The sequence below is a fragment of the Ixodes scapularis genome, unplaced genomic scaffold (assembly GCF_016920785.2).
Source record: "Ixodes scapularis isolate PalLabHiFi unplaced genomic scaffold, ASM1692078v2 PGA_scaffold2__306_contigs__length_199485367, whole genome shotgun sequence".
NCBI classification, from domain to species: domain Eukaryota; kingdom Metazoa; phylum Arthropoda; class Arachnida; order Ixodida; family Ixodidae; genus Ixodes; species Ixodes scapularis.
Window position 1 is genome coordinate 178,461,881 of NW_024609857.1, and position 10,407 is coordinate 178,472,287.

Genomic DNA, 10,407 nt, shown 5'->3' on the forward strand with positions numbered 1-10,407 from the left:
GGAACAACAGTGCCACATACATTCACAAGGTTTACAGACGAGATATAGAAACCGAAACTAACGACACCACAATACCATTGCAAAAGCTTTTAATTTTTCTTACACACACTGTGCAACATCCAATGTGCTGGATGATAGAACTGGTTGCATTCGAAGGATAAAGTGCTAGCACACGAAACGAATGTGAATGTACTATGCCAATATGCTTACCAAGAACAGCCTCCAACTCCTTTTCCAGCTTTCTGATCCTCTTCTGAGCCAGATCTAGCTTGCGCAGCAATTCTGCAACACTAGCCTGATGAATACACCGATCTCCATTGCACGGTGCCTGCTGAAAAGAAATGGGGGTTTCAAAGAAATATCTTTAATAGTACTGCACTCAACAGCTAAATTTAAGGCTATAATCACCACGGTTTGCCCCAGGTATACTGCATAACTCTTTCCTTCATTTGGAGGATACAAGAGTCAAAATATATTTATGCCGCATATCGACGAGGAAACTATACTTCTTGTCACTCCAAGGACCATAGTAAAATATTGACTCCTTGGAGTGTTATTAATGCTCCCCTTTATGGGGTAAATTAATATAGTGGTATGTGCATTTCAGGTAAGTTGGTGGATTTTTTTAAAAGTACATAATTTGATTGAAAGTAGCATAGCGTTTTTCTGTTGCAACCACATCTTGCACAAACTACTTCGCCTACCGCATAAACTATGCACAAAACAAGCTTTCTTTCTGGACCTAACGAGGATAGTTTCTTGCAGATATTGAAACCGTTCACAACCATACTTGACTTTTCGAAAAAAAAAAAGAAAGCTCAAACCAAAAGTTTAGAAACAAAGAGTTCCCAATGTTTCGGGGTCGACTCGACTCCTTCTTCAGGGGTGACTAAAAATGGAATGGGACAGCGCGAGCTTCGACCTCTCCTTCCTCTTCTACCGAGGTGATGTTTTGTGAACGTGACGCAGGCCATGGACGTAAATGGAGGGTAAGGCCCCGAGGGACCTGTTAATGTTCCCCGGTGTATTCTGGATATGCCACGACTCCAAGAGCAGGCGTCTTCGAATATGTGGCTCCGTGTCTATCACGTGTGCATTTCCGAAGTCAATCCGATGATCAAATACCTCACAATGTTCCGCGACGGCGCTACGCTTGCGATCGAAATTGCGCACATCGTTCTGGTGCTGGCGCATGTGTTCGGAAAAAGATTTAGTTTCACCGATGCAGGCGGCGGGGCACTCCGCACACGCTATCTTAGAGACTACGCCTTGTGCTTTCTCTTTTGGGAGGTGATCTTTCGGCCTTGGCATGAGTTGTCCTAATGTTGACACTGGCTTGTGCGCCACCTGGATCCCTTCTTTTCGGAGCACGCGCGCCAGCGTCTCGCTCGTCCCTTTTCCAAGGGGACGCTGATGCGCGCGATGGGGCGGGGCTGTGTGTCACCCGACGATCCATGGTTATTGCGCGTGCAGCACTGTCGACGGGCGACGCGCAATAATCGTTTTCCTTCATACCTTTTCAAGAGCATGACTGGTGTCCAAGGGCTCGTGCTGGCGCTCATTTGTGAAGTAGACGCACTGCACAATACCTTCTGAAAAAAATTTGGTACGCCCTACAGATTTCTTCCTAAAGAACATGTGAAACGCCTGAACAATAAACATTCAGACATTCAAACCTAACTAGGCAGGCAGGCTGGTTATCGTTCGATACAATACTGAAACCCGAGACAGATTTTAGTACAAAATTCTAAGAAACAGTTGTCGACAAGGCGCGAAACACAAAAAGCAGATGGAGGCAGACGACTCACTGAGCCGTCGATTACAGTGCCATTTCGAACGTTGCGGCTAAACTAGTTTTCCGCTGTCGCTGCGCAACAACCGTTCCTACATTCATTTGAACTCGGACTGAACTTTCCATACGTCTCAGTTCAGTTTGTATGTCGAACAAAAACTGAACAGTTTCTTACCTTCATCCATAGGCAATGCCAGGTCTTCTTCAGCTTTGGCACATTCGGAAGGCATCCCACGTCCTAGGTCCATGGTTGTACCTGATTATAATAATTACCCATTGTGTGCATCCTTCTATATATGTTTAGCAACAACATTTCAAACTGAGGAGTTCTGGTGGTGTTCCAGGTGTCCACAATATCTTCAAGCTCCACAATGGAGGCACCTATTGAAAGGTTCTTATTTTAGCTCCCATACGTAATAATGTGAAAAACAGTATGGTTTTCACTTTATCCACATTCTCCAACCGGTACTCACTTTTAGGCTCGGGCGAAGGTGGCATTTCGACTTCCACGGTAAGCAGCTCCACTGGAAGGCATTCCCCTGACATGACCTCAGGGAAGGTTGTCCTCTGCGTGGCTGTGGTTGCTGCAATTCAGAAATGGTGCCTTAGTGATGAAAGGTGCTATACTTTGCACTACTTTAACTCATATGTGGAACTTTAAGGGCCACATATGAGTTCGAGTAGTAAGAGTATGTCACGGGTGGTGACCAAAAAAGCAATAAATAAACAGGAGGAAATAAACGTTTAATGGGGCGAACTTGTGCCCAAAAAAAAGGATAGAAACAAAATAACAGCGTCGCAGGTGTCGATGTCGGCGTGAAAGCAGAGTCAAGCGCTGGCGAAGAACTGACCCTGTAGAGCCACGCGGAGCGCCTTTTGTAGACACACGGGCTTCGCAAACATTCGAACTAGAATGTTCGGCCTTCAAACATTCTAAAGGAGAAGCTTCTCAAACATTGTAGAAACTATTATTACAATACAATAATAAAAGTTGCACGACCCTCAGAAATCAAACCTGGGGCCTCTGCGTGAGACAGGTGCGTTGCCACTCGGCCATGCACACGGCAATATGTGGAGCTTCAAGGGCTAGTTTTTGTGATCCCTCTCATCTGCACATAATTGCCGAGTCTGAACAGAGCTTAAAAAATGACCAACAACGTTACAGAAAATTGATGTCGGACAAGAGCAAACTGTGCTGACACTTGACGAAGTGCCCTGAGCCACTCCATACTTCTCGAGATATGCGTCCGGATCATTAGAGTCTTTCACTAGCAGTTACCGCATCTTTTCGCCCTAAAGCGTTGATACCCTCAACAATTTTAAAAACCAAAAGTCCCCAATGTTGTTCTCTTTCCTTTTGGATTGTGTCTTAAAGGGATACTACAACGAAATTTCGGCGCTCATTGTTTTGTCTATATGTGTTCAAAAGAGCAGTATCACATGGAACATATCAATATCTTGTTAAAAAAGTCTCGAAAAGGAATTTTAAAACGAATTAAATGATTAGAAAAGAGCACCTGGTGGATGTCGCTAACGCCTCGTTTGTAATGCTCGTCTAGGAACCTTGACAGCTAGTGACGGAGGTTGTCTCGTCTGCGGCCACGACGAGAGAAGGGGGGAAGGAGGAACTCCCCTCTTCCCGAGAATCCCTTTTGTGTGTCGCAGAAGTCGCTATTGTCCCCCTAGAAGATTATAGAAGATTAACCCGTCACTCAAAATTCGTACAAAAGCAGCTGCTTCGGTGGCTGGAACGACTAGGCCATCCTCTCGACGTCAGCCTCGCCGTAGCTTTGCTCGCCTTGAGACGACCTACGTCACGATTGCGTTGGATGTCACGTGCTCTAAGCTGGGCCTTCTCCGAGCGCTTGCCAGAGTGGGCCGTTTATAACGAAAAATACAGCCACCAGGATCAAAATACAAACGTGCGATTGTCATTTACGGATATTGTGGATCATATTCAACCTATTTTTGAACACGACGGGAATATTTCAAATTTCGTTGAAGTATCCCTTTAATGTGGTAACTGACTATCAGACTCAACCCCGTGCTCAAGCTGGAAAGCTCGGAGCTGTCTGAGCTTGTTTCACTAAATAAAGCACATGACTCTCGTCTCAACAAGAGATTTGCCGACCCGGCAATTCTCTTGTTGAGACGAGAGCCATGTGTGGACATGGCTGTCTCCCAAGATGAACACAACGACTGCACTTGTCCAGCATGCATCGCTCGCAGGCTGCGGGTGTGTGCACTCTATAGAAGCTCTCTAGGGATTAAGGGCCTGATTTCTAACTGTAGATCAGCATGAACTTTTTTCTCCATTTATATGGCATTGTAGGTGGCTTTTTTTTCCTATTCAGTACTTACTAGCTTCTTTGGGTGCAGCTTGGACTTGGGTTTCAGCTGCTAGCAGTTGCTCTGCATAGCACTGCACTGGCATGACCACAGGTTCAGTTTTCTTCTGCACTTCTGTTGTTGCTGCAGTGCTTGAAGTTGCTAGAAATGCAGAAATTATGCATCGTCAAAAAAAACATAATGTGCATTCTTTAGCATCATATGGTGAATTCCGCTCGCAGATCTCGAGCGCTCCAAAAGCGCTCCATTTGGATCGCGCATATTCCGCTTGCAGATCTGGCTCGAGTTGGTCATCCTCCGCTCGTAGATCTCTAGCAGCACCCGCTCCATGGAGCACCTCCAACCCCGCCGAAATTGCTCCGCAGGATTTCACAGATCTATCCGGAACTTGACAGAGTGCATACGACATTTCCTTCATAGCTCGACAGTGCGCATGTGCGGCAAGGTCGCCGGGGCCGACCAGTCGTGCTGATCGGGCTGTCGAGTTGCATCTGTTCGGATGCGTCGGTTGTTTATGCGGGATTGTGACGGCTCAAACGCTCCTACCTCGCGTAGATCAGGGATACAAAGCCGGGACTGGAGTGTGGTAAATTGTAAGCGCCGACATCTGTGATCGTGAGAGCAAGAACTAGAAAACGAACGACAGAAAATCCGGAGGCAGACGCAAGGTTAGGCCCATTCATTCTGCAGCCGATGATTGTTTACCGTTTTACACTGCATGCCGCACACGTTTTCTCATGCAATAAAGCAAGAACAGATTAGGCAACGACCGTGCATGTGATGGTCTGTTACCTCTTTGTGTTTATTAAAGTCTTAGCAGCAATCTGAACTCCACCGATGGCGATCGCTGTGCGTGCCCCGCCACTTCGAGGCGGCTGAAAAGTGTGTGACAGTGGTGAACGCGGGCGTCTTACTCGTTATTTGTGACACAGGCTCCACGGTACGGACATTTTCGCCCGGCCTGTGTCGCGCAGCTGAACAGTGACAGTTGTCTCTGGTCGTCGGAAAGATCAGTCGGCTGAGGCGTTGGTGGGCTTGGCAACTTCGAGCAGAGGCCATTTTGAACGGCCGAGGGGGAAGCAGGGGGGGAAGCAGGGGGGAGGGGAGTGGGGGAGGTAGCTCCAAAAATGCGACTTTATCTTCTGCTCGTCGATTCGGAGCGGGTCCCACGGAGCGGAATTTTGCCTCCCTCGTGAATTTGGAAAGCACTCCGAATCGAGTGGAGTTCACCAATAATAAGTGAGCTACGTACCTTGCAGCTGACCATTGCTTCGCTTCTTCAGGACTTTGCTCCTTGGCACTTTTTGTGCATTTCTCGGCGCTGGTATGCTAGGAACAGCATTCGACTTGAGCAGTCTTCGACCGTCCGCCCTGTTTGCCTCAAATTGGCTCTGTTCGAAATGGTCCTATGAAAAATAGCAGATAAGGAAAAGGTTACCAAAACACAACAAAAATTGTCCCAGGATCATTTTTTAGGAGGTATACAGTACAATTGAATACTGCGAACCCTCGAACTTTTAGGTATAAAAGCATGGTTAGCAAGTTAAAGAGCTCTAGTGTCAAGCTTATAGCATGTTTCTGCACCAGACTATTTACAAATCGCCGAACATGCGAAAGTGTGGTCACAACGATACTGTTATATTGCTCAAGTATTGCACATTGCTGGTTCGATAACTTCTACTACGAGCTGGTGCGTGGAGCTGGTGCACGAAACGTGCGTGAGCGCTTCCATAACAGCATTACTCACTTCGAAGCCCGGGTAGTTGACAAGAGCTTGTGGTGGTTTGACAAGTGACCCCCGACCTGACCCCAGCCTCCCTTTCCGTCTCCCTCCATCCCCCCCCCCCCCCCTTAAAACAAGAAGATATACAAAAGACAAGAAGCACGGCGGTACTGATAAAAGCATTTATCAACAAAAGTGGCAAGACGAGCCAGCTCTCAACGGCACCTTAGCCAGCCGCTCGAAACGGACGAGTCGAATCTTTCGAAACGGCAAACGAACTCAGAAAGACGGCTCACCCAACATTACAGTTGTGCTTGAAAGGAACTTACCTCACAGACCCTGGAGTGTGCCGTGGGCTCAAAATTTTCGCGGTCGACGAGCTCCAACCACGCGCGAAGCCGGTGTTGGTCTTTGCTGCCCAACGGAAAGCGCAGCAAGCGCTTCCCATCCTCCCGCTTGGTGAAGCAACCTCCAACGGAGCAAAACGGCATCGCGCAAGGGTCTTTTAAGCGCTTGTCAGGCGCTGGAAGTCGGCGAAGCGTGGCATCTCATAACTTGTCCGTCGCCTCCGTCGTGAACAGCGCCCGCAAAGCCCCTCCTCGCCTACCGAGGGAGCTACGCCACAAGATGGCAGCGCCCACGAGCCAACGTCGAGACAACAGATGTCACGTGACTCAAACTGACGAATGACTACCGTGGCGGCATAAAACAATGGGAGAAAAGAGTGCCGATACTCTAAAAGCGTAGCTTTATTTAGTGACACTAGGGGTATCCACACGAAGGAGAACTCCGCGGACGGATGTCGTGACGTCAACAACGCGGGAAACTCCGTCCCCGGCTCCGCCGCGTGCACCGGCGGAGCTTTCGTGCTGACAGCACGAAGCCTCCGTGGCGGGAGAACGGCGGCGCGAGGCCACCGAGGCCTCAAAAAGGGATTACGTATGATGACGTATGCGCGCTCCGTGGAGGAAAGGGGCGGATTTCTCCTTCGTGTGGATACCCTTTAACTGGCGCGATAGAACTCCATGTATTTGATAGCTCTGTCAGGTGCTATTTTCCCGTTGAAAAATTTCTGAAAATCTATTATAACTTTCGAATATAAGATAACAGTTCACGCTGAAACTTTGGAATCTGGTTTGGACCTTAAGCGCTACATGTAGGCGGAGAATGAGCGCACGGCGATGTGCAGTTTATTCTTGCGGTAAAAAAAAAAAAAACAGAACAAAAAACCTGCGCATTTTTATAGGGGACAGCGTTTATAAATTAGAATACAACCCATTTTCTGGGAATCTTCTGGAGGCTGCATGGAGGCGGAAGGTTTGGGATCTCAGAGCGTCATTCGTACGTTCCCTCGCATGTTTACGCACCGCAGGCTCATCGAAGTAATGATTAAGGAGGGTTACTAAGTGTAAGAAGTGAAATTTATTACACGGGCGAGCTGGTTGACGTACACACGATTGTAAGCCGGAGACAAACGGACGACAAGGAGTCAAAAACACACGCGTGTCTGTCCCCTTGTCGTCCGTTCGTTTCCGGTTTAGGATCATCCGTTACTAAGTGCGGCAGTTTAGCCATCGCGTTCACTCAACATTCAGACGGCCGTTGCCGCATGTAAACGTTTTCTTTCGCCTTACTCGGTAATTAAGTCGGGACGAACGTAGGTCGACGTGCGCTCGAGACCGCGTGAGCGTCGAGGCCATTATTAATCGTTCCGCCTCTTCCAGGAGAATGCAGGCAGGCTCCGCTTTCTCACTCGGTAGATTCTGCTGTACTTTGTTTCACATTACGATGCACCACGGCGATCACTACGACCTATGCGAGGCAGTTCAGTGCCGTGTGAACGTCACGTGACTTTCCGGAACGGCGCAGAGGCACGTGGGACGTGCAGTCTCGCCGTACGTTTCCAGCGCTGAATTGGCTGGGATGGCTCCTAGGGTCCGCTGTGCTCAATCGTATGATGGAACAGAGTATAGGGCTTGGCGGTCTCGTCTGGTTGTAACTGGTGGCGAAGTGAGCATGGCCGTGGTCAAAAGCTTGCCCTGTATTACAAGAAATATGACCTCTGCCTCGCACGGCGCGGCATTGCACTTTTGGCACAGACGCTTCAAACAAGCGGGCTCGTAAGTGAAAGGGCGTTTTCACATTCTATTTATTTATTTATTTATTTATTTAGATACCTTAAGGACCCCCTTGGGGGTATTACATAAGGGGTGGGTACAGAGCGTAAAACAAAAGGGTAGAAAACACGCCAAAAACAACTCGCGTACAAAGAGCAAAAACACACAAATGTGAAAGGCAAACTGTACACATATAGATGGTTCGTACAAACCTAAAGTGGGGAGTCTAGCAAGCGTTTCTTAAATTCTATCGGGTCATGAGTGATGATGACGTTCTCGGGAAGATCGTTCCAATCAATGGCAGTGCGTGAAAAAAATGAATTCTGGAAGGTGACGGTTCTTGCTTTGGGGCGTCTTACGCCGAGGTTATGTCCCGTACGACGAAGCCGGTATTCTGAAGATATGATGTATGATGACCGGAGGCACTGACTGTAGTAAAATTTGTGAAAAAGAGATAGCCTAGCAAGTTTACGACGGACAGAAAGGACAGGGAGGTTTGCACGGATTTTAAGATTAGTTACGCTAGAAAAGGAAGAATAATCTGAGTAGATAAAACGTACTGCACGATTCTGGAGTGATTCGAGGTTATTGATGAGATAGGCCTGATGCGGGTCCCAGATGGCAGATGCGTACTCCAATTTAGGACGGACAAGGGATGAGTAGGCAAGCAGCTTTAGGTGAGGAGGGGCTAGCTTAAGGTTACGTTTTAAGAAGCCTAGTGAGCGATTAGCAGTGAAGATAACGTGACTGATATGAGTAGCCCAGGAAAGATCAGATGAGAGGTGGACTCCGAGATACTTATAGGAAAGGCTTTTCTGCAGAGGTACGTTATTAAGTGAGTAGGAAAACACGGAGGGGCTTACACGTCGTGTAAATGACACGAGCTGGCATTTCTGGACGTTAAGAGACATCTGCCATTCTTCGCACCACGCTTGAATTCGTATGAGGTCATCTTGAATGAGTTGGTGGTCCGAAGGGTTAGTTACTTGGTGGTAGATGACGCAATCGTCAGCGAAGAGGCGAATATGCGACGTGATTGATACGGGTAGGTCGTTAATGTATATTAGAAATAGGAGTGGTCCAAGGACCGATCCCTGGGGAACGCCTGAGGTGACTTCGGCAATAGAGGATGATGACTGGTTAACGGTAACGAATTGATGTCTATGCGTAAGAAAGCTAATGATCCAGTTCAAAATCGCGGGGTCTAAGTTAAGTTGATTAAGCTTGTATATGAGACGTCTGTGAGGGACCTTATCAAAAGCTTTAGCAAAGTCTAGAAAGATGGCGTCAGTTTGAATGTTAGAGTCGAGGTTAACATGCAGGTCATGGACGAAAGACGCGAGTTGAGTTTCACAGGAGAAGTTTTTTCGGAAGCCGTGTTGGGCGGAATGGATATAGTTGTTTTCTAACAAGTGATGAATGATTTTGGAGTAGATGATACGTTCCATTATTTTACACGACACGCTTGTTAGGGAGATGGGACGGTAGTTAGAAGGGGAGCACTTGTTTCCGTTTTTGTAGATTGGGACGATCTTCCCAACTTTCCAGTCGTATGGCAAGGAACCAGTAGAAAGTGACTGTGCAAAAAGCTTTGCCAATATTACGCTAGATATATCTTTAGTATTTTTCAACACTTTTACATTTATTTCGTCAATACCGGCTGATGAAGAAATCTTAAGAGTGTCGATGATTTTCACAATGCCAGCCGGTTCAAACGTGATCCCATCCATGGATGTAGGAAAGGCAGGAGGAACCATAGAAAACATATCATTGCACTCTTGTGTGAACACTGAACAAAAAACATCATTGAATTTTTCTGCACATTCGTCATCAGGAACCAAAGAGTCATCGTCGTTTTTAAGATTGATTACTATTTCAGGTTTAGGATTAACGACATTCCAAGACTTTTTTGGGTTGCTCTGCAGCATGCATGGGAGATCAACATTAAAAAACGCTCGTTTTTGTGTTCTGATTGCGCTTCTGAATTGTCTGTCGGAACTATAGAACTTATCCCAGTCCGAGCTGCGCTCCGTGGTTTTGGCTTTACGAAAGAGTCTCTTTTTTTTCGTGCTTAAACGTTTCAGGGTAACATTAAACCATGGAGCAGAAGCGCTTTCGAAAAATGTCACAGTTGGGATAAAGCTTTCAGCTAGTTGTTGCATTTTAGATTTGTACATAGTCCAATTTTCACAGACGGACCGATTGTCAAAGTCTATTAAAAGGACATCTAAGAATTTCTCTAGCTCAGTATTCATTCCTTGATAATTCCCTTTCTCGTATAGTTTTACGGTTTTCTTCCGCTTCGATTTTGACTGAATATTTAAAGAAAATGTGCAGTAAATCACTTTATGGTCACTTATTTCGTGTAGGTAGTTTATCGACTTTAGAGAGTCAGGATCAGAAACAAGGATGAGGTCAAGGATGTT

General features: G+C 46.9%; 1 protein-coding gene across 1 annotated transcript; it reads right to left on the reverse strand.

Annotated features, from left to right (window-relative positions):
- Positions 1 to 1,923: 1,923 nt before the first annotated feature.
- LOC121045580 (peroxynitrite isomerase THAP4-like) lies at positions 1,924 to 6,392 on the reverse strand. Its single transcript, XM_040498536.2, has 5 exons — positions 6,194 to 6,392; positions 5,394 to 5,547; positions 4,154 to 4,282; positions 2,266 to 2,376; positions 1,924 to 2,048 (listed from the first exon to the last, which is right to left on the reverse strand). Exons 1-5 carry the CDS (start codon positions 6,353 to 6,355, stop codon positions 1,924 to 1,926), a joined length of 681 nt encoding a protein of 226 aa, XP_040354470.1. The 5' UTR covers positions 6,356 to 6,392.
- Between the last annotated feature and the right edge of the window lie 4,015 nt (positions 6,393 to 10,407).

Excerpts from the sequence above, each read along its gene's own strand:
- LOC121045580 (XM_040498536.2), bottom strand. The coding sequence starts at position 6,355 with ATGCCGTTTTGCTCCGTTGGAGGTTGCTTCACCAAGCGGGAGGATGGG. Across the intron at positions 4,283-5,393 it reads AAGCAATGGTCAGCTGCAAG|CAACTTCAAGCACTGCAGCA; the intron begins GTACGTAGCTCA and ends CTGCATTTCTAG. Across the intron at positions 2,049-2,265 it reads ACCTTCGCCCGAGCCTAAAA|GTACAACCATGGACCTAGGA; the intron begins GTGAGTACCGGT and ends TATTATAATCAG.